Source organism: Hemitrygon akajei, chromosome 27, assembly GCF_048418815.1.
Source record: "Hemitrygon akajei chromosome 27, sHemAka1.3, whole genome shotgun sequence".
Taxonomy (NCBI): Eukaryota; Metazoa; Chordata; class Chondrichthyes; order Myliobatiformes; family Dasyatidae; genus Hemitrygon; species Hemitrygon akajei.
This window is the reverse complement of record NC_133150.1, coordinates 50089456-50112162: the sequence shown is the minus strand read 5'-3', so window position 1 is coordinate 50112162 and position 22707 is coordinate 50089456. Positions and strand designations below refer to the sequence as shown.

Genomic DNA, 22707 nt, shown 5'->3' with positions numbered 1-22707 from the left:
CCAAGAGCGGAAGCACAAAACCCTGACTCCAGCCAACAGAGCTCTGCGGGTCATTGAGGCACACAAGCCTCCAAAGCATGACCAGGTTGTGGTCCTCTTGGAGGAGGCCCAGAAAAGCGTGTCAGGTGAGAGGCGGCAAGTTCAATGGAGATGTACAGGACAGCATTTCTTTACATAGAGAGTAGCAGGTGCCTGGAACGTGTGCCAGGAGTGCAGCCAGAGACAAACAACATACTCAGACCCCACTTAACACTGAGGTGGAGGGCTATGTAAACCTGCGCCATGTGGAGTCATTATAACTACGTAACTGGACATGTGTGCCTGATTAAAAAATCAAACCCGAGATACATGATATATTACTTTACATATACACAGTAGTTTGTGGAGTAACAAACATGCAAATCTGGACTAGAATAAGACTACATGTATGGGTGGATGACCAAATACAACAAAATGTGTCCCTCGGCCAGCTGACGGTACGGGAAAGGCAAGAAGCAGCTTCAGTCATATTCAAGAAGATATGTCGGTAACATTCGCAGCAGCACAGGTTGGTTTGATAGATTTAACCAGCGCAGTAACCTGCGGTGAAGTGGCTAGTGCAGACAGCAAGAGCCTTTGCAAATTGGCCGATCAATGCACCCTAGGTGAATCTGAGGGTGGAGCAGCAGCAGTGGAGGGAAGCGGGTGATGGGTACATCCAAGAGGAGGGACCAGGCTGTGGACCCTCCTCTAACTTTGGCTGCTTCTTCAGGTAGATGTCAAGATTAGATTGCATTTTCTTAAGTTTCCCATCATAAAGCAGTTCTCGGTAGCAGGAAATCACGTGGAGAACACTTCTCTTTGCCTCATTGCTTCGCTGCCAGTCAGGGTCATTATCGAACAACTGGCCCATGATTTCTGTGATCGTGGTAATGCTAGTGCTGAGGAATTTTGAAGTGAGGTTTATTGCTGGTGTTTCCTCTACTCCATCTGTGCCCTCAGATTCACCTAGGGTGCATTGATCGGCCAGTTTGCAAAGGCTCTTGCTGTCTGCACTAGCCACTTCATCGGAGGTTACTGCGCTGGTTAAATCTATCAAACCAACCTGTGCTGCTGCGAATGTTACCGACATATCTTCTTGAATATGACTGAAGCTGCTTCTTGCCTTTCCCGTACCGTCAGCTGGCCGAGGGACACATTTTGTTGTATTTGGTCATCCACCCATACATTTAGTCTTATTTTCCATTTTTTCAAGCAAAAGGCTTCTTGAACGAGTCACTTTTGATGATGATAACTTTGAGGTTATTGTTGCACAAGCTTTTATCTTGCCTGTATTGTTCTGATCATCGATGTAGCAAATTTCAAAGAGGCACTGACACCAACCTGATGCTCACCAGCTTCCAGACACCGTATCACTTGCCACTTCACATCCATACTGATGCTTTTCCAAGGCATCTTAGATGTTCTTCCCTCACTGGAAGCTGCAGGCTGTTTTCCAGACATTACGGGTGAAAAAAATGGAATTAATTGGCGAGGGAGCATGAACATTTACACACACGGGGGAGGCAGAGCGTGAACTAATACGGGATTGGCTGTGAGTGGTGCAGAGCATATGTAAAGTGCTCTTATTGGCTGATTGCTGCTCTTGAGAAGTTTTAAATGTTCTTTAGAATGAATTTTTGTCATTCTTAAAAATTCCAATAAAGAATTAAACAACTGTGTTGTAATGAATCAGCGCTATGTGGGGTAGCGGTATGTGGGGTCTCAGTGTAGAGGTGTTCAAGAGGCTCTTGGATAGACATGTAATTTCCTCCCGGAACATGCTATACAACTTTGCTAGGCTGGTGAACTTCACTATGCTGCAGCTCACTGGAATTAATATTAATTTCTCAGTTTCTTCAAATGAAGGTTCAAGCTTTCTCTTACAGTTCTGAGTGGGCAGCTGAACAACAGACAGCAGGAATCACCAGTGAAGGCTGTAGGGATGCTTAAGAGGAAACGGAACGATTAATTGGATGCATCCAAAGTTGGATCGCAATTAACTGAGGCACTGAGACTTTGTGTGAGCTTTGCCTTGAGTCTCCAGTACAACATCTGGAAAAGATTTGACTGCAGCCTGGGGGAAATATTTCACTTTTTACATAAATGCCAAAATTGAGGGTTAGATGAAAATAAAAATGAGCTGTGTAATGCTACAAATAAGTTTTGACTCCGGTTAAACAGAAACAGAAAGGAACGCTGCTGCAGGTAGAGTACTGTCAACATACAATCCGCCATGAAGTGAAATATCTGTGACACTTCAACTTGCCCTAAGCCTCAATACCATGAGTTAAAATGCCTCTTATATTCACATATAAATTATTCTCACAAAAATCAGGCATTATGGATTGATGAATTCTCTGAACCTGGTAGTGAAAGTATAATACCAGTCCCATCTGCTTGTGTTTGGTCCATATCACCCAGAACCTTTCCTATCCATGTACCTGTCCAAATGCCTCTTACACACTGTAATTATGCTCATGTCTACCACTTCCTCAGGCAGCTCGTTCCATACTCACATCTCTTCTCTGTGTGGAAAATTTGCTGCTTTAATTGTTGCTGTCTCTCTTTATACCTATTGAATATTGGAAGGTCTAGAGTGGACGGAGAGGGATTTCCTGTAGTGTGGGTGTCTAGGACCAGAGGGCACACCCTCAGACTAGAAAGATGTCCCCTTAGAACAGAGATGAGGAGAAATTTCTTTAGCCAGAGGGTGGTGAATCTGTGGAATTCATTGCCACAGACGGCTGTGGAGGCCAAGTCATTGGATATATCTAAAACAGAGGTTGATAGGTTCTTGATTAGTCAGGTTGTCAAAAGTTATGAGGAGGCTGGAGTTGAGAGAGATAATAAATCAGCATTAAAACCATAAGATATAGGAGCAGAATTTGACCATTTTGCCCCTCGAGTCTGCTCCGCCATTTCATCAAGGTTGATCCATCTCTTTTCAGCCATCTGCTCCTGTCTCATGGTCTTAAACTACCAATCTCTGGTTTTAGATTCCCTTAACCTGGGAAAAAGACTGTGACCTTCCACCTTACCTTTTTGAACTTATTAATAATTTGAATAATTTTTCAGAAGAGTTACAGGTGTTTCCAAACTGGGGTCCATGGACCTCTCAGCTAATGGTAGGGCTCCATGGCAAAAAGAAGTTTGGGAGCCCCTGATCTATAATGTATCTCTATATTATTGATTATATTCGAAACATAAGACCATAATATGTAGGAGCAGAATTAGACCATTAGGTCCATTGAGTCTGCTTCGCCATTTCATTTGGCTGACAACACACACAAAATGCTAGTGGAACGCAGCAGGCCAGGCAGCATCTATAGGAAGAAGCATTGTCAACGTTTCGGGCCGAGACCCTTCGTCAGAATCCAATTTTCCTCTCAGCCCCAATCTCCTTTTCTCCCCATATCCCTTCATGCTCTGACCAGTCAAGAATCCTTCAAACTCTGCCTTAAATGTACATAAAGTCTTGGCTTCCACAGCTGCCTGTGGCAAACAATTCCACAGATTCCCACTCTATGGCTAAAGAAGGAGACACAGCACACTATGTTCTGACAGATAACTCTGGCAAGAAGCACGCAGAACAGTTGTACTTCCGTGGAACCAAATCATCGCCTAACGGTGAGCAATTACATAGTCAGATATTCCTTTGAAGTGTGGTTTTCTGCTGTTACCCGTGGGTTCTATCATCTCCTCCAGCTTTGCACATTGTGCTCTTGGTGTGATCTTTGCTGGATGCCCACTCCTAGGGAGAGTAGCAACAGTACTGAATTTCTTCCAATTGTAAACAATTTCTCTTACTGTGGATTGGCAAACACTCAGGATTTTAGAAATGCTTTTGTAGACTTTTTCAGCTTGAATTGAATTTATTTAAATTTTACATTCACCCCACAGTGTGAGTGAGTAAAAATCTTTGTGTTAGGACTCCGTCACAATGTACAGACATGAATTTATAAGTCTAATGGCTTGTAGAAAGAAACTGTCCCATAGCCTGTTGGTCCTGGCTTTAATGCTGTGGTACCATTTGCCAGATGAAGCAGCTGAAACAGTTTATGGTTGGGGTGACTTGTGTCCCCGATGATCTTCCAGGCCTTCTTTCTGCACCTGCTGCTGTAAATGTCCTCAGTGGAGGGAAGTTCACATCTACAGATGTGCTGGGCTGTCCGTACCACTCTCTGCAGTGCCCAGCGATCAAGGTTGGTGCAGTTCCCATACCAGGCGGTGATACAGCCAGTCAGGATACTCCCAATGGTGCCCTGTAGAAGGTCTTGAGGATTTGGGGCCCCATGGAGAACTTCTTCAGTCGCCTGAGGTGGAAGAGATGCTGTTGTGCTTTTTTTGCCACACTGCCAGTGCTTACAGTCTAGATGTCTACAGTCTTTAGTGGCGCGTATATTGAGGAACTTGAAACTACTCACCCTCTCAAATGCAGTCCCATTGATGTTGATCGGGCCAAACCTGTCTCCATTCCTTCTGTAATCCACGATCAGCTCTTTTGTTTTTTGGACATTGAGGGAGAGGTTGTTATCCTGCCACCACTGTGTCAGGGTGTCAACCTCTCCTCTGTAGGCTGTCTCATCACCGCTAGAAATAAGGCCAATCAACAACATGTCATCTGCGAATTTGATCAGCTGATTGTGTGGCAGCACAGTAGTGGGGGTAAAGGGAGTAGAGGAGGGGACTCAGGACCCAGTCTGGGGGGGGCACCTTTATTGAGGGGCAGAGATGAGGGAGCCCATTCTTACCACCTGTCGGCGATCCGGTAGGAAGTCTAGGAACCAGCTACGTAAAGTGGGGTGCTTCCCATCAAGCTGGGCATCTCTATAATTCCTCTTCTAAGGCCTTCTGAAAGTTGTTTTGATCAAGACACCGTGCACATAAACAGACCTTTCATGAGAAGATTAGGCCCAGTCAGTAACCTGACTGTGTGTGTCTTTTTTACAGCGCAGGGCACCTTTACAACCCGCACCTCCAATCTCATCTCATTGATTGGAACTCACCACTCTAAATAGCTTTTGGAGAAGGCATTACCTCAGAGGCTCACATACTTTTTCCAACAAATAAGTGTAATATTGGATCATTTTTCTCAATAAATTAATGAACAAGTATATTGTATTTTGCGTTATTTACTTAATTGGGTTCTCTATCTAGTTTCAGGACATGTGAAGGTGTGATCACATTTTATGTCATATTTATGCAGAAATAGAGAAAATTCTACAGGGTTCAAAAACTTTCTAGTACTGCTGTATACAGTGAAATGTGTAATTTACATCAACAACCAATTCATCCAAGGATGAGCTGGGGGCAGCCCCAAATGTTGCCCTGCTTCTGACATCAACTTAGCATGCCCACAATTTGCTAACCCTACTAACTTGTATATCTGTGCAATAAGGGACGAAACGCACATGATCACAGGCTAGAATTGAACTCTGATCTTCCAGTCATTGGTGCTGTATAGCGTTACACTAACCGCTACACTGCCACGATGCCCTATTTCTGTCTCAGTCTGAGAAACCACACTCCGTCGATGACTGTCTTGATGTCAACAGTAGTCCTGGTCACCTCTCTACAAGAATTTTTCTCTTTAGCCAGGTGCGATGAGATGTCCTGTCAGAATTTAAACTCAACACTGGTTATCAACTTACGAATAAGAAAATAAATGTTGCTTGATAGCACAGTTGATAACAATCTTCCATCATCTTCAAGATTCAAGATTATTTGGAGCTATTTCCAGTACACAAGTGTAAAGGAGAACAAAATAATTGTTCCTCTGGATCTGATGCAGCACAAAAAAAACACAGAATAAGATATCGTAAAGACTTTATTAATTTTTATTTATTATTATTATTTCTTCCTTTTTGTACTTGCACAGTTTGTTGTCTTTTGCACACTGATTGAACGCCCAAGTTGGTGAGGTTTTTCATTGATTCTATTATGGTTATTATTCTATTATAGATTTATTGAGTATGCCTGCAAGAAAATGAATCTCGGGGTTGCATATGGTGACATATATTTTGATAATAAGCTTACTTTGAACTTTTAATTAAAACACAATAATTATAAATGCATAAGAGAGCTTATATAGACAGATTGATTGTATGACCATAAAGTGACGCTAGGCAAGGGAGTGCCTGTATAAGGTGGTTGACAGGAAATGATGAAGTAGTGGTGTCTGGGGGTGTGGAGGGGAGAGTTTGTGGGTGGAGGTGCTGATCAGCATTGCTGCTTGGAGAAAATAACTGTTTTTGTGTCTGGTGGCCTTGGCATAGATGCTACATAGCCTCCTCCCTGATGGGAGTGGGACAAACAGTGGGATCCTTCATGATATTGTTGGCCCTTTTCTGGTATCCTTCTGTATATTTGTCCTAGATGGTGGGTAGGCTGGTGCCAGTGATGCGTTGGGCAGTTTTGATTCCCTGCGTAGAGTCATCTTGTTCATCGCAGTGCAGTTTCTGTACCCTGCACGAATGCAGCAAGTTAGGATGCTCTCTACTGTGCTTCTGCAGAATGTTGTGGGTATAGATGTGCACAGTCCGACTCCCTCAGCCTCCTCAGAAAGTGGAGGCAGTGATGAGCTTTCCCGATTGTGTTCTGGGACCATGAGAAGTTTAATGAGGTGTGCACTCCCAGGAGTCTGAGAGTTCTGGGAGTATTGAATTGAATTGAATTGACTTTATTTCTTATATCCTTCACATACATGAGGAGTAAAAACCTTTATGTTATGTCTCCATCTAAATGTGGAAAGAGCAATCATAGTAATTTATAATAATTTATAATAAATAGAACAGTCAATGTAATATAGAGTACACTCAAATCAGCGTGAGTTCATCAGTCTGATGGCCTGGTGGAAGAAGCTGTCCTGGAGCCTGTTGGTCCTGGCTTTTATGCTGCGGTACTGTATCCCGGATGGTAGCAGCTGGAATAGATTGTGATTGGGATGACTTGGGTCCCCAATGATCCTACAGGCCCTTTCTACACACCTGTCCTTGTAAATGTCCTGAATCATGGGAAGTTCACAACTACAGATGCGCTGGGCTGTCCGCACCACTCTCTGCAGAGCCCTGCAATTGAGGGAAGTACAGTTCCCATACCAGGCAGTGATGTAGCCAGTCAGGATGCTCTCAATTGTGCCCCTGTAGAAAGTTCTTAGGACTTGGGGGCCCATACAAACTTCCTCAACCTTCTGAGTTGAAAGAGGTGCTGACGTTAGGTCCTCGGTGATGTGGATGCTGAGGAACTTGAAGCTGTTTACCCTCTCAACCCCAGATCCATTGATGTCAATAGAGGTTAGCCCATTTCCATTCCTCCTGTAATCCTCAACCAGTTCTTTTGTTTTTGTGACATTGAGGGAGAGGTTGGTTTCTTGACACCACTGTGTCAGAGAGATGACTTCTTCCCTGTAGACCACCTCATTATTGTTTGAGATAAGGCCAATCAATGTAGTGTCGGGATGAAAGGCGGAGACTATTTGAAAACAACCAAACAACCAGCCTGATGCAATAACATCCAGCAAGGTCAACAGGAAACATAGCTATTCTGATTGTTTGTGACAGGATGATGTTGGTTAGAGCATTGGGAAGGTCCTCTGCCATTGTGGGGGATGGTTTATCTCAGCTGGAACAGACAAGAACTCCAACTGACATCTCAAAATGTAGGTCCCTTTTCAGAAAATTCAGGTCTCTTTCTGAATCTTGTGGAAAGGCATCACAGGTTTCAGATTACAACTGGAAATTACAGTATTCTTAGGCTGTTAATGTACCCTGAAAGCTGGTTTCTCACTTTTTAGGAAAGAATTTATTGCAAAATCAAATCTGACCCAAATATTTCATAAATTTACAGTGCAAAGATCTGCCTACTTTTTCCATATCTATCTAAGTTTTTTCATTTCAGAAACAAAGCTATTACGAGGCGATGTGTAATACAAGGGGGTGAGTGGTGGAAAGTATAAGGGGGGATGTCAGGGGTAAGATTTTTACAGGCAGAGTGGTGGGTGCGTTGAATGTGCTGCGAGGGATGGTGTAACTTCATGGATGAAATAAAAATGGAGGTGCCATGTGGGGCACGGAGAGGCTGGGTTGATTTTAGAGTAAAAAGGTTGGCGCAGCATTGCGGGCTGAGCTGTAAGCAAAAGAATGACCTCTGCTGTGCCGCAGAAAACGTGGGAAATGAGAGAATGAACAAGCAAAAGACCCAACCGCTAACCACAGCCACCGCCTACTCGTGCCCACACTGCACCCGAATATGTGCATCCCAGATCGGCCTCTACAGCCAGCAGCAGACAACCTTATAGGAGAAGGGGGCGGCACAATAGCATTGTGGATAGTGTAACACTTTACAGCATCAACTAACTGGGTTTGATTCCCACTGCTGTCTGTAAGGAGTTCGTATGTTCTCCCTGTGACCACATGGGTCTCTTCTAGGTGCTCCGGTTTCCTCCCACAGTCCAAAGACGTACTGGTTAGTAGACTGGTTAGTAGACTGGTTAGTAGACTGGTTAGTAGACTGGTTAGTACTGGTTAGTAGACTGGTTAGTAGACTGGTTAGTACTGGTTAGTAGACTGGTTAGTACTGGTTAGTAGACTGGTTAGTACTGGTTAGTACTGGTTAGTAGACTGGTTAGTAGACTGGTTAGTACTGGTTAGTAGACTGGTTAGTACTGGTTAGTAGACTAATTGGGTGTGATTGGGCACCACAGGCTCATTGGTTCAGCAGAGTCTGGTACTGTGATGCACCTCGAAATAAAAAAGTGAAAATGAAATAGAATGCCATACTCGGCGTGAATGATTGCAGTATTTATTTATTAAGATGCAGCGCAGAATAGGCCTTCTGACCCTTCTCCCAGCCTAATCCGATTTAACCCTAGCCTAATCTCAGAGTAATTTACAATGACCAATTAACCTATCAACTTTAGATTGTGGGAGGAAACCCACACATTTAAAGGGAGGACATACAAACCCTTTACAGACACACGGGTAACTACCACTGTACTGTACTGTTCTAAACTCTGTATTCTAAAGCTGTACATCATTAGAGAAAAACAATCTCCACTCCATTCACATGAAAGTTTTAAATATTCCCCTCTAACTGCCTTGTTAAACATTGACAGAGCTAATCTTGTCTGTTAGACTAAAATAAACTATTCATCCTTGAATGAGTATGATCAAGATTATAACTTTTAACTCGATTTGTCTTTTGCTAATATCCCGTAGAGAGGGGATATTTAAAATGATTTGCAACCTGTTAATTGGGGAATGGACATAAAATAATCCTTTAAAATATATTTGAAGCATCAATATGGAGGCAAAGGAATCTCTCAATCAGCATTTGTTTTCACTGATTGTAAGTGGCTTTTTTAGTTCCCTGTTACATTTAAAACATTATAATGTAATTTTCTACACTGCAACTCCAGCCTTCCTTGTCAAAGGTCAAACCATGCAGTGACAGTCCAATATTACTTGTATTCTGTCTTTTCCTCTGCATGGGTTATTTGCATATTTGAATCTCTAAACAAGAAGTAGAATTAGAATAGAAAGTAGAAGCTTAGAAGAAGAATGATATTTTCACAGATTAACATCTTAATGGAGTTTCAGTCTGCAGATTTCCAAGGCGATATTAATAACCAGAGATGGCAGCTTTAACAGTCTGCATCATTACCTGTGCTCCTGCACACATTCTGTATGTGTTTAGGTCAAGGGGCTAGATCGCAGCTCTGACTGCTTGCCATATCCTCTCACATCTATTGCTGGAGCAGGGACTCTGTTTGTATTCATGTAATAGTTTCCTTGATAATGAATAGAAATGAAAATGGGATTGAGCTACAACTTGTGCAAACCAGATCTTGGATTTCAATCTTGGAGCAAAGATGACCTTTTGCCTGACCAAGAGCTATCTTAGATCCTTGACAATAAAATTAAATATAAACACCAAGAAGAAAGGCTCTGAAAGCAATATCTTTCTAATGCATGCTCTTCTGGCCGAAGTTGTCTTCAAGTGGGAGCTGTACTGAACCCTTGAGAACTTAAAAATGTAGTTAATCCAAGTATTGCCACAGTCACTTCTGGTCAGAGCCTGGTACGTGGATTTGTTTACACTAATAGAGTCATAGAAAAGAACAGCACAGAAATAGGCCCTATGGCCAAAATAGTCCATGCTGAAACCATTTAACCTGCCTACTCCCACTGACCTGCACCAAGACCAGAGCTTTCCATACACCCACCATCCATGTACCTATCCTTACTTCTCTTAAATGTTGAACTGGAGCTCACATAGACCACTTGTGTTGGCAACTCGTTCACATTCCCATGACCCTCTGACTGAAGGAGTTTCCCCTCATGTTCTCCTTAAACTTTTCACCTTTCACCTTTAACCCATGACCTCTGGTTGTAGTCCCTCCCAACTGGAGTGGAAAATGACTGCTTGCATTTACCCTATCTATATCCCACATAATTTTGTATACCTTTATTAAATCTCCTCTCAGTCTTCTACGTTACAAGGAATAAAGTCCTAACCTCTTCATTCTTTCCTTAAAACTTAGGTCCTCCAGACCCAGCGACATGCTTGTATATTTTCTCTGTACTCTTTCAGCCTTGTTTACATCTTTCCTGATGGTAGTTGACCAAAACTGCACACAATTCTCCAAATTTGGCCTCACCAATGTCTTATACAACTTCAACATAATATCCCGTCTCCTGTACTCAGCACTTTGATCTATGCAGGCCAATGCGCCAAAAGCTTTCCCTATGACCCTATCTACCTGCGATTGAATTATAGAGCTGTACTCCTAGATCCCTTTGTTCTACAGCACTCCTCAATGCCCTACCGTTCACTGTCAACCACCTGCCCTGGTCAGTCCTGCCAAAGTGCAGCCCCTTGGATTTGTCTGCATTCAATTCCATCTCCCATTGTTCCAGCTGGTCCAGTCCCACTGCAGGCCATGATAGCCTTCCTCGCTGACCACTTCACCCCAATCTTGGTGTCATCCACAAATCTGCTGATCCAGTTAACCACTTCATCATCCACACTATTGATATAGATGATAAACAACAACGGACCCAGCACCGATCCCTGCAGTACTCCACTTGTCACAGTCTTCCAGTCAGCGAGGCAACCCTCCACCACTACTCTTTGGCTTCTCCCACACAGCTAACGTCTAATACTCATCCTGAACGCCGAGCGACTGAACCTTCTTGACCAGCCTCCCATGTGGGACCTTGTCAAATGCCTTGCTAAAGTTCATGTAGACAACATCCACTGCCTTGCCTGCATCAACTTTCCTGGGAACTTCCCTGAAAAAAAAATAAGATTGGTTAGACGTGACCTACCACACACAAAGCCAGTAGATCAGTAGATGTCTATCCAAAATCTTATGTACCTGATCCCTCAGAATATCTTTCAGTAACTTTCCCATTACTGACGTCAGGCTCACAGGCCTATAGCTTCTTGTTTATGTTTAGAGTTGTTCTTGAACAGCACAACAACATTGGCTATCCTCCAATTCTCTGGCACCCCACCTGTCGCTAAGATTTTCCTCTTCCTAGTTCCTCACTGGTTGCCATACCATGCTTGTTCATTGCATGTGTTAGAATTTATTTGGAGAGGACTAGAATATTAAAGCAAGGATATGATGCTGAGGTTTGATAAGACATTGGTCAGACCACACCGAGTACTGTGAGCAGTCTTAAGCTCCCATTATCGAAGAAAAGATATGCTGTCATTGGAGAGGTTCATGAGAATGATTCCAGAATTTACAGGATTAATGTATGAGGAACGTTTGATGGCTCTGGTACTCACTGGAGTTCAGAAGAATTGGGGGGGTAGGGCAGAGTGGGAATCTCATTGAAATTATCGAATATTGAAAGGCCTACATAGAGTGGATGTGGGGAGGATGTTTCCTATAGTGGGGGAGTCTAGGACCAGAGGTCACAGATAGAGTAGATGTGGGGAGGATGTTTCCTATAGTGGGGGAGTCTAGGACCAGAGGACACAGATAGAGTAGATGTGGGGAGGATGTTTCCTATAGTGGGGAGTCTAGGACCAGAGGACACAGATAGAGTAGATGTGGGGAGGATGTTTCCTATAGTGGGGGAGTCTAGGACCAGAGGACACAGAGTAGATGTGGGGAGGATGTTTCCTATAGTGGGGAGTCTAGGACCAGAGGTTACAGATAGAGTGGACGTGGGGAGGATGTTTCCTATAGTGGGGGAGTCTAAGACCAGAGGACACAGCCTCAGAATAGAAGGACATTGTTTGGAACAGAAGTGAGGAGGAATTTATTTAGTCAGAAGTTGGTGAATCTGTGGAATTCTCTACCACAGACAGCGGTGGATGTCAAGTCATTGGGTATATTTGATGTGAAGGTTGAAAGGTTCTTGATTAGTTAGGGAGCCCAAGGTTACAGGGGGAAGGCAGAAGAACATGGTTGGGAGGGATAATAAATCAGCATGATGGAACAGCAGAGCAGACTCGATGGGCTGAATGGGCTAATTCTGCTCCTATGTCTTATGGTGTGGGGACCTGTGTGGTTTTAAGCTTTATGATGCCTTTGATAGATCAGCAAGAGCAAATAAAAGCCACGTTTGCAACCTAGACTAATTCATGTCCCACCCTGTCTCCTGTAAAAATGCTATTCTCAGTTCCTTCATCTCTACCACATCTGTTCCAAGAATGAGGTTTTCCTTTGCAAGACATCAGAGATGTCCTCCATCTTAAAAGAACAGGGCTTCCTTTCCTCCACCATTGATGGACCCACATCAATCTCTTCTTCCCAGATATTCATGTTCACCCCATCTTCCAGCCTCCTCAACAGTGACAGAGTTCCTCGTGTCCTTACCTATCACCCCTTTAGTCTCTGTATTCAAAAAAAAATCATACTGCACAATTTCTGCCATCTCCAAACAGATCCTAGCATGAAACACATTTTTACTTTCCCCGCATCCCAAAATACTCCACTTTCCCCAGTGACCACTCCCTCCATGATCTATTCATGCCTGCCCACTAATCTCCCTCCAGCACTTAACCCTGCAAGTTCTAAGGCAGAATGTTTCTGTCTGAATGGACAGCTACCAGACACACTTTCCTTCTTTTTGGTGACTGTATCTAGCACAACATTTGTTTCCTCCCATTTTCCAGAAGATCATAAGATAGAGAAGCAGATTTAGACCATTCAGCCCATTGAGACTGCTCTGCCATTTGCTCAAGGCTGATCTATTTTCCCTCTCAGCCCCACTCTCCTGCCCACTCTTGGATTTCCTTACCAATCAAGAACCTGTCAACCTTCACTTTAAATGATTTGTCCTCCATAGCCGTCTGTGGCAATGAATTCCAGAGATTCACCACCCTTCGCCAGAAGAAATTCTAAAAGGACGTCCTTGTGTTCTGAGGCTGCGCCCACTGGCCCTAGAGTATTCTTGTACAGGAAACATCGTCTATAGAGGCCTTTCAATTTTCCACACAACTGTTGATGGAATATCGGTAACTCCACTGAGCTCACAATAAGTTTAGGTTGACTTCAATGAGACATTCAATCCCTCATTGCATAATCTACCTTTATTCCACTGCCCACTATTCCCATCCAGCACTTCATTGTACTGTGGGTATTTCTGTCTAAGTATCAAAGGAATCACTTGTAAGACCCCAGCTTTGGACGATTTAAGCATCGGGTCAGATTGAAAAGGTCAGGGTGTCGAGGCTGGAAGGAAGGGACTGGTCAGTTCAGCTCCCTGCTCCATGAGGTTTACTCGTCTGTTCATTGAACTGAGGTTGCGGTCTGCAACTAACAGGCTGTTGAATCGGCCGCAGTGATGACTGGCTTTGTGGCTGTGGACTCACTTTTGTGAATGTCTGAATATTATTTGCTTACTTTTCTTGTTTCCACGATTTGTTTTTTCTCTGCACACTAGGTCTTCTGTTTCAATGGGTTCTATTGGGGTTTCTTTGTTTTGAGGCTGCCTGTAAGGAGACAAATCTCAAGTTGGATGTAATATATAAACTTCAATAATAAATGTACTTTGAACTTCTTCCTGTTAACAGCATGGAATAAACAAACATTAGAAACTTTTCTTTTAGTTAATGTTTCGTTTGCTGTTACTTTTTTATTTTTGTTTATTTATTGAGATACTTCGCGGAATAGGCCCTTCTGGCCCTTCAAGCCGTGCTGCCCAGAAACCCCTGATTTAACCCTAGCCTAACCACGGGACCATTTACAGTGACCAATTAACCTGCGATCCAGTACATCTTTGGAATGTGGGAGGAAACCGGAGCATTGGAGAAAACCCACACTTGCCATGGGTAGAACTCACAAACTCCTTACAGACAATGGCAAGAAATGAACCCAGATTGCTAGTATTGTAAAGGATTGTGCTCATCACTATGTTACCATGCCGCCCCAAAACACAAATTGTATTTAATTCAGACGGTTTGGCTGATAAGAGTTGAACTGCTCCAGAGTGCATTGGGGATGCTAAGTCCCAGAGCAAAGAACGCCAGAGATTTCCTGATGTTACACCTTTCCTTGATTGTTGTGTTCAATGAGAAGGGTTGATTCAGACTGATGAATGTCACCCAGAACCTGCAACCACCATCCTTGTCAAATCTCTGAAGACTGTTGAGCTGAGCCCATGAACACTACCTCACTACTTTGTTCTCTTTTTGCACTGCTTATTAATTTTATATAAATATATAGTCTTATTTTAATTTATGGTAATTTTTATGTCTTGCAATGTACTGCTGCTGCAAAAGAATTAAATTTCACCACTTATATCCGTGAAGATAAACCTGATTCTGATTCTAAATCTTGGCCTTTCTTTTCCCAGGACTGAATCTGTGGCTGAGAAAATGTTAACAAATTGGTTTGCATTCCTTCTGCATAAATTCCTGAAGGTAGGTACAGATCATCTCTAACACATTTGACCGCAGTTAAATGTTGAATTTGCTTCTCGCCAGCAATTTGTAGGATCATATTTCACATTAAACAATCTGAAAATCAGTCTTAGGCAATACTGCATTTCCTCTTGGGAGTTTGGTTCGTATTGGAAACACTTGTAATTGAAACTGTGAAAACAGATCTATTTCGGGGCAAGGTATTTCAGAGAGTAATTCTGAAGACTTATTTCCTTCTTTTAAAAGTTATGTTTACTTTCAGTAGGTATCCATATAAAAGTATTTAGAAACACGTCTTAAGTCAGAGTCTAGCATGGAAACACCAATGCCTTGAACTTAAAATCCTACAAAAAGTAATGGATACAGCCCCTTCCATCACTGGTAAAATTCACCCCACCACTGAGCACATCTACACAAAGTGTTGTCACAGGAAAGCAGCATCCATCATCAGGGACCCCCTTCATCCAGGTCATGTTCTCTCCTCACTGCTGCCATTGGGAAGGAGGTACAGGAGCCTTAGGACTCACACCACCAGGTTCAGGAATGGTTATTACCCCTCAACCATCAGGCTCTTGAACTACAGGGGATAACTTTATTCAATTTCTCTCGCCCCATCATTGAAACTTATGCGCAACCAATGGACTCACTTTCAAGGACTCTTCATCTCATGTTGTCAATATTTGTTTACTTATTGTTATTATTTTTATTTATTTCTTTTAGTATTTTCCCAGGTTGGTGTCTTCTGCACTCAGGTTGAGCGCCCAAGTTGGGCAGTCTTTCATTGATTCTGTTATGGTTACTATTCTATAGATTTATTGAGTATGCCCTCAAGGAAATGAATCTCAGGTTGTATATGATAACATATATGCACTTTGAAAATAAAATTTACTTTGAATTTTGAGCTTTGAAATGCAGCTTCAGATAGAAACAGCACTTTATCCTACAGGAGCGGAGGTACCTGTCGATACATTAGTCACCTGTGACCTATGAGCTTTAATCTCTCTGTACGCATTGCTCCTTGTGTTAGTCACCCAGCTTTCTCCCAGTTCTCTCCTAAATCCTCTCTCCTCCCTGAACTGTGGCCTCCAAGAGGCAGTTTTGACTTTGCTTCTGAAATTGAAAGTGGTCTCCCTGTGGCTCTGGATGCTGGAGGCCCATGGTGCCCACCTCAGCCGAAGTATCACAGTCGAACGCAAGTGGGAAACGTTTTGTCAGATACAAAACAGGCCAGGTGGTCACTCCCAGGTCCCTGACACTTCATGCACAGGTAGCACTCAACGATGGAACTGTGTAGGTGCCACGTCATTACGCACTGATACGTTCTCAGTGTCTCCTAGAGAACTCCGGAATCGCTCTGGGGGGTTGGCGGTGCACAGATCAAACACCTTGTAGGACAGGATGACTGCAGGGTGAATGTTTCCGTTGGATTTTTCAGGAGTGTGCGGGGGAGCCGCTCTTCATGTTATACTGTGCGATCAAACAGCAGATGGAAAAGGGTCCAATCGACGCGATCACGGGAGAGGCACGCTACTCACTCAGTGAGGACAAACTAATCCGACAGCAGACCGAGTACAAGACACTGGTGAGTTCACTGTTGAGCTCCTGCTTGAGAGTTATGAACACGGACACTGAAACTAAAGTTACGCTATGCCAGCCTCCATTCATTGTAAGTGGGAGAGATGGCCAGGGTTCAGAGGGTCCAAAATATTTCCAGCTCCTAATCCCAGTACACTGACTGTCCACACCAGTCATTATACTGACCCCTGTCCACAGACTCTCCAAACCAGTCACTACACTGACCCGGGCCCACAGACTGTCCAAACCGGTCACTACACTGACCCCTGTCCACAGACTGCCCAAACCAGTCACTACACTGACCAGTGTCAACAAACTGTCCAAACCGGTCACTACACTGACCCGTGCCCACAGACTGCCCAAACCAGTCACTACACTGACCCGTGCCCACAGACTGCCCAAACCAGTCACTACACTGACCAGTGTCAACAAACTGTCCAAACCGGTCACTACACTGACCCGTGCCCACAGACTGCCCAAACCAGACACTACACTGACCAGTGTCAACAAACTGTCCAAACCGGTCACTACACTGACCCGTGCCCACAGACTGCCCAAACCAGTCACTACACTGACCCGTGCCCACAGACTCTCCAAACCAGTCACTACACTGACCCGTGTCCACAGACTGTCCACACCGGTCACTACACTGACCCGGGCCCACAGACTGTCCAAACCGGTCACTACACTGACCCCTGTCCACAGACTGCCCAAACCAGTCACTACACTGACCAGTGTCAACAGACTGTCCAAACCGGTCACTACACTGACCCGTGCCCACAGACTGCCCAAACCAGTCACTACACTGACCCGTGCCCACAGACTCTCCAAACCAGTCACTACACTGACCAGTGTCAACAGACTGTCCAAACCGGTCACTACACTGACCCGGGCCCACAGACTCTCCAAACCAGTCACTACACTGACCAGTGTCAACAGACTGTCCAAACCGGTCACTACACTGACCCGGGCCCACAGACTCTCCAAACCAGTCACTACACTGACCAGTGTCAACAGACTGTCCAAACCGGTCACTACACTGACCCGGGCCCACAGACTCTCCAAACCAGTCACTACACTGACCAGTGTCAACAGACTGTCCAAACCAGTCACTACACTGACCCGTGTCCACAGACTGCCCAAACCAGTCACTACACTGACCAGTGTCAACAGACTGTCCAAACCGGTCACTACACTGACCCGTGCCCACAGACTGCCCAAACCAGTCACTACACTGACCAGTGTCAACAGACTGTCCAAACCGGTCACTACACTGACCCGTGCCCACAGACTGCCCAAACCGGTCACTACACTGACCCCTGTCCACAGACTGCCCAAACCAGTCACTACACTGACCCGTGTCAACAGACTGTCCAAACCGGTCACTAAACTGACCCGTGCCCACAGACTGCCCAAACCAGTCACTAAACCGACCCATGCCCACAGACTGTCCAAACCGGTCACTACACTGACCCGTGCCCACAGACTGTCCAAACCAGTCACTACACTGACCCGTGCCCACAGACTGTCCAAACCAGTCACTACACTGACCCGTGCCCACAGACTGAGCAAGCCTAATATTGTAATGACCCATGTTCACTGACTGCATGTTGTCTTTGCTGATAAAAGAACAGACCCTTTGTGTAATGCACTCTCCCACATTATCTGAATATCCCTCGACTGCCTCAGCTGAAGCATGTAACCGGGAGGTAAAGCAGTGCTGTTCCTGGGAGATTGGGAAGTGGGTTTGATTGTGAGGGATGAGGAGATGGAAATTGATCTGGGATCTGGATGGGATAACGGAGAGAGGAGCTTCAGATATTCAGCAATGATCCTTGTTAGTGCTGTGCTGAGAACCCTACCTTCTCCCACAGAGGCCGTCGTCAGAATTCCATGTTTCCTGCATGGAATGACGGGGGTTGCCCTTGGATCAAGCAACCGCTGGTGACGAGGATCTAGTCCAACTTTCAGGGTGACACATTGGTCACTGCTGTGTTTCACTCCTTGACCACTCCCCTTCCCGATCAGCTGACTTGCTCTTGTCTCTCGGCTGCCATTGGGTTCAAGGTGCAAGTCCCACCTATCCCACTTACGATCTGATTATTGTCTTATTTGCTTTTAGATTCTGAACTGTGTGAATCCGGAGAATGAGAACAGCCCAGAGATTCCGGTGAAGGTTCTGAACTGTGACACCATCACCCAGGTGAAAGAGAAAATCCTGGACTCCACCTACAAAAATGTTCCATATTCACAGAGGCCACGAGCCATCGATATGGACCTAGGTATGGCACCCGCGTGGTCTTCCTGGTTAGTCCTTGGAGGAAGCATTGTTCATCCCTCATAGCAGGAGGGAGGGAGGGAGGAAGGGGTGGCTCTGTTTGTGGAGAAGCTGTAGACTGCTTGGTGTTAACGATGTGGCAGAGGGATGTAAAGGAGGTGGGGTGTACATCACTGATGGGGTGTGGGTGGGGGATTGCAGTACTCAAGGAGTGTTGGTGGTAGTTTACAGTACTGCTGAGGGTGTATCTCTGCAGAGTGACATCAGGGAGGGAAGGAGAACGATACAAATGGAAATGTACAGTACCGATGCATTGTGAGCTGCCTTAATGACTATCGCCCAGTAGTACTCACATCTACCATGATGAAATGCTTTGAGAGGTTGTTCATGGCTGGAATCAACTCCTACCTCAGCAAGGAACTGGCCCCACTGCAATTTGCCTATTGCCACAATAGGTCAACAGCAGGTGCAATATCATTGGCTCTCCACACAGCTTTAGATCACCTGGACAATACAAACACCTATTCCAGGATGTGGTTTACTAACTACAGTTCAGCATTTAACACCATCATTCCCACAGTCCTGACCAATAAGCTACAAAACCTGGGCCTCTGTACCGCCCTCTGCAATTGGATCCTCAACTTCCTATCAAGACCACAATCCGTGCGGATTGCTGATCGCATATCCTCCTGGCTGACAATCAACACCTCAGGAGTGTGTGCTTAGCCCACTGCTCTACTCTCTCTATATACCCATGACTGTGCGGCTAGGCATAGCTCAAATACCATCTGTAAATTTGCTGATGATACAACCATTCTTGGTAGAATCTCAGGTGGAGATGAGATATACCAGATAGTTGAGTGGTGTCACAGCAACAATCTTGCACACAATGTCAATTAGATGAAAGAGCTGATTGTGGACTTCAAGAAGAGTAAGACAATGGAACACAAACCAATCCTCAAAGAGGGATCAGAAATGGAGAGAGTGAGCAGTTTCAAGTTCCTGAGTGTCAAGATCTCTGAGGATATAACCTGGACCCAAAATACCAATGCAGCTGTAAAGAAGGCAAGATTCTTTAGATATTTCATTCAGATTTTGAAGAGATTTGGTTTGTCACCTAAAGACCCTCAAAAACTTCTGGAGATGTACAGTGCAGAGCGTTTTGACAGGCTGTATCATTGTCTCGTACAGGGGGTGGGGGGTAGCTGCACAGGACTGAAAGATGCTACAGAAAGTTGTAAAATTAGTCAGCTCCATCTTGGGTACCAGAGTTCTTAGTATCCAAGATATCTTCAAGGAGCGATGCCTCAGATAGGCAGTGTCCATTATTACCGACCTCAGGAACAGCTTCTTCCCCTCTGCCATCTGGTTCCTAAGTGGACATTGAACCCGAGCATTATTGCACTTTTTAATGTATTATTTCTGCGTTTGCACTATTTCTAATTTAACTATCTAATATATCTGTGTACTGTAATTGATTTACTTATGTCTTTCTTTCTATATTATCATGTATTACATCATACTGTACATCATACTGCCTCTAAGTTAACGAATTTCACGACACGTGCTGGTGATAAGAAACCTGATTCTGATTCTGATGGGGTGTCAGTAAGGATGTACAGTACAGAGAGGAGTGTAGAGTACTGATAGGGGTCTACAATACACATGTGGTGTACTGATGGGGTGTCGGTGAGGATGTACAGTACAGAGAGGAGTGTAGAGTACTGATAGGGGTCTACAATACACATGTGGTGTACTGATGGGGTGTCGGTGAGGATGTACAGTACAGAGAGGAGTGTAGAGTACTGATAGGGGTCTACAATACACATGTGGTGTACTGATGGGGTGTCGGTGAGGATGTACAGTACAGAGAGGAGTGTAGAGTACTGATAGGGGTCTACAATACACATGTGGTGTACTGATGGGGTGTCGGTAAGGATGTACAGTACAGAGAGGAGTGTAGAGTACTGATAGGGGTCTACAATACACATGTGGTGTACTGATGGGGTGTCGGTAAGGATGTACAGTACAGAGAGGAGTGTAGAGTACTGATAGGGGTCTACAATACACATGTGGTGTACTGATGCGGCGCTGGTGCAGGTGTACAGCACTGATAGGGGTGTAGAGTACACATGTGGTGTACTGATGGGGTGTTGGTGAGGGTGTACAGTACTGATAGGAGTGTAGAGTACTGATGGGCTGTACTGATAGGGGTCTACAGTACACGTGGAGTGTTGACGGGTTGTTGGTGAGGGTGTACAGCACCGATGGGGTGTACTGATAGGAGTCTACAGTACACATGCGGAGTGTTGACGGGTTGTTGGTGAGGGTGTACAGCACCGATGGGGTGTACTGATAGGAGTGTACGGTACACATGTGGAGTATTGATGGGTTGTTGGTGAGGGTGTACAGCACCGATGGGGTGTACTGATAGGAGTGTACGGTACTGATGAGTGTGTATCTCTGCAGAGTGGCGTCAGGGAAGGATGGCACGTGTGGTTCTGCAGGATGAAGATATCACCACCAAGATCGAGTGTGACTGGAAACGTCTGAACACGTTGGTGCACTATCAGGTAATGAGTCCATCCCAATACACACACACGGCTGTCTGCTCCGAACTAACACTGCTCACACTCAGTCTGTGCATGTCCTTATCTCAGAGTGAAAGATGTCCGGAGTCTGTGGACTTATTTTCTTCAGTGTCCTTTTCTCCAAGATTAAGCACTGCCTCACTTAATGTAGACTCCAGCAACACTCTTCAGATCTCCTAAGGCATGGGTTGGCCTAATGTGGACCCAGCAGGAACAACCATGTTTATCCAGCCCTCCTCATTCTCCATTTCTCATCCAAATCCTCCTGCCTTCCCTAATTCCTCGGATGTGTTCAGGAAAGCATAGGGAATACTTGCCTCCATTAGATGGGGCATAAAGTTGGAACAACTTTGGAAATCATCGGTTAGGTCTCAGCTGGAAACCACACTATAGAACGAGGTTCAATATAAAGGAGAGGGTCCAGGCAACAAAATACTTCTGCACCCTCTCTAATGCCTCTACATCCTTCCTGTAATGGGGCGACCAGAACTGTAACAATGCTCCAGATGTGGCCTAACTATAAAGTTTTATCCAGCTGCAGCATCACTTCCCAACTTTTATATTCAATACCCCACCAGTGAAGGTAAGTGTGTAGTACGCCTTCTTTACCACCACTTGTGTTTCCTCTTTGCACTTGTACCCTGTGATCCCTCTGTACATCAGCGCCACCTAATGGTCCTCCATTTACTTTGAACTTCCTCCTCACATCTGATCTTCCAAACTGTACACCTCACACTCGTGCAAATTAGACACCATCTGCCATTCTCTGACCAAATTTCCAACTCATCTATATCCTGCTGATTCCTTTGGCATCCTTCCTCGCTATCCACAGCTCCACTAATGTTTGTGGCTTCTGCAAGCCTACTGATCAGCCCACCTCCATTCTCACCTGAATCATTCATCGTATCAGAAACCACAGAGGTCCCAGCATTGACGCTAGCAGAACACGACTGGTCATAGACTTCTGTGTCAGCCTACAGTTGGATCCTGTTGCTAAAATTTGGACGAACTTCTATAGATGCATAGTGGAGAGAAAATTGACTGGTTGTATCACAGCCTGGTATGGAAACACCAATGGCCTTGAAAGAAATATCCTACAAAAGGTAGTGGATACAGTTCAGTCCATCACGGGTAAAGCCCTCCCCACTATTGACCACGTTTACATGAAACTCTGTTGCAGGAAAACAGCATCCATCATCAGGGACCCCCCCACCACCACAACCCAGGCCATGCCCTCTTCTCACTGTCACTGCTGCCACCAGGAAGAAGGTACAGGAGCCTCAGGACTCACATCACCAGGTTCAGGAACAGTTATTACCCCTCAACCAGGCTCTTGAACCAAAGGCGATAACTTGACTC

At 44.8% G+C, this 22707-nt stretch overlaps 1 protein-coding gene across 4 annotated transcripts in view; it reads left to right on the top strand.

The window, feature by feature from the left end:
• Positions 1-22707, top strand: part of plxna2 (plexin A2) — a 574692-nt gene that overhangs the window by 512469 nt on the left and 39516 nt on the right. For all 4 annotated transcript variants that reach the window (XM_073030937.1, XM_073030940.1, XM_073030939.1 and 1 more), the window contains 4 exons: positions 14838-14904; positions 16340-16486; positions 18602-18761; positions 21227-21330. In XM_073030937.1, the coding sequence (XP_072887038.1) occupies positions 14838-14904; positions 16340-16486; positions 18602-18761; positions 21227-21330 (478 nt within the window). The remainder of the gene's footprint in view (positions 1-14837; positions 14905-16339; positions 16487-18601; positions 18762-21226; positions 21331-22707) is intronic.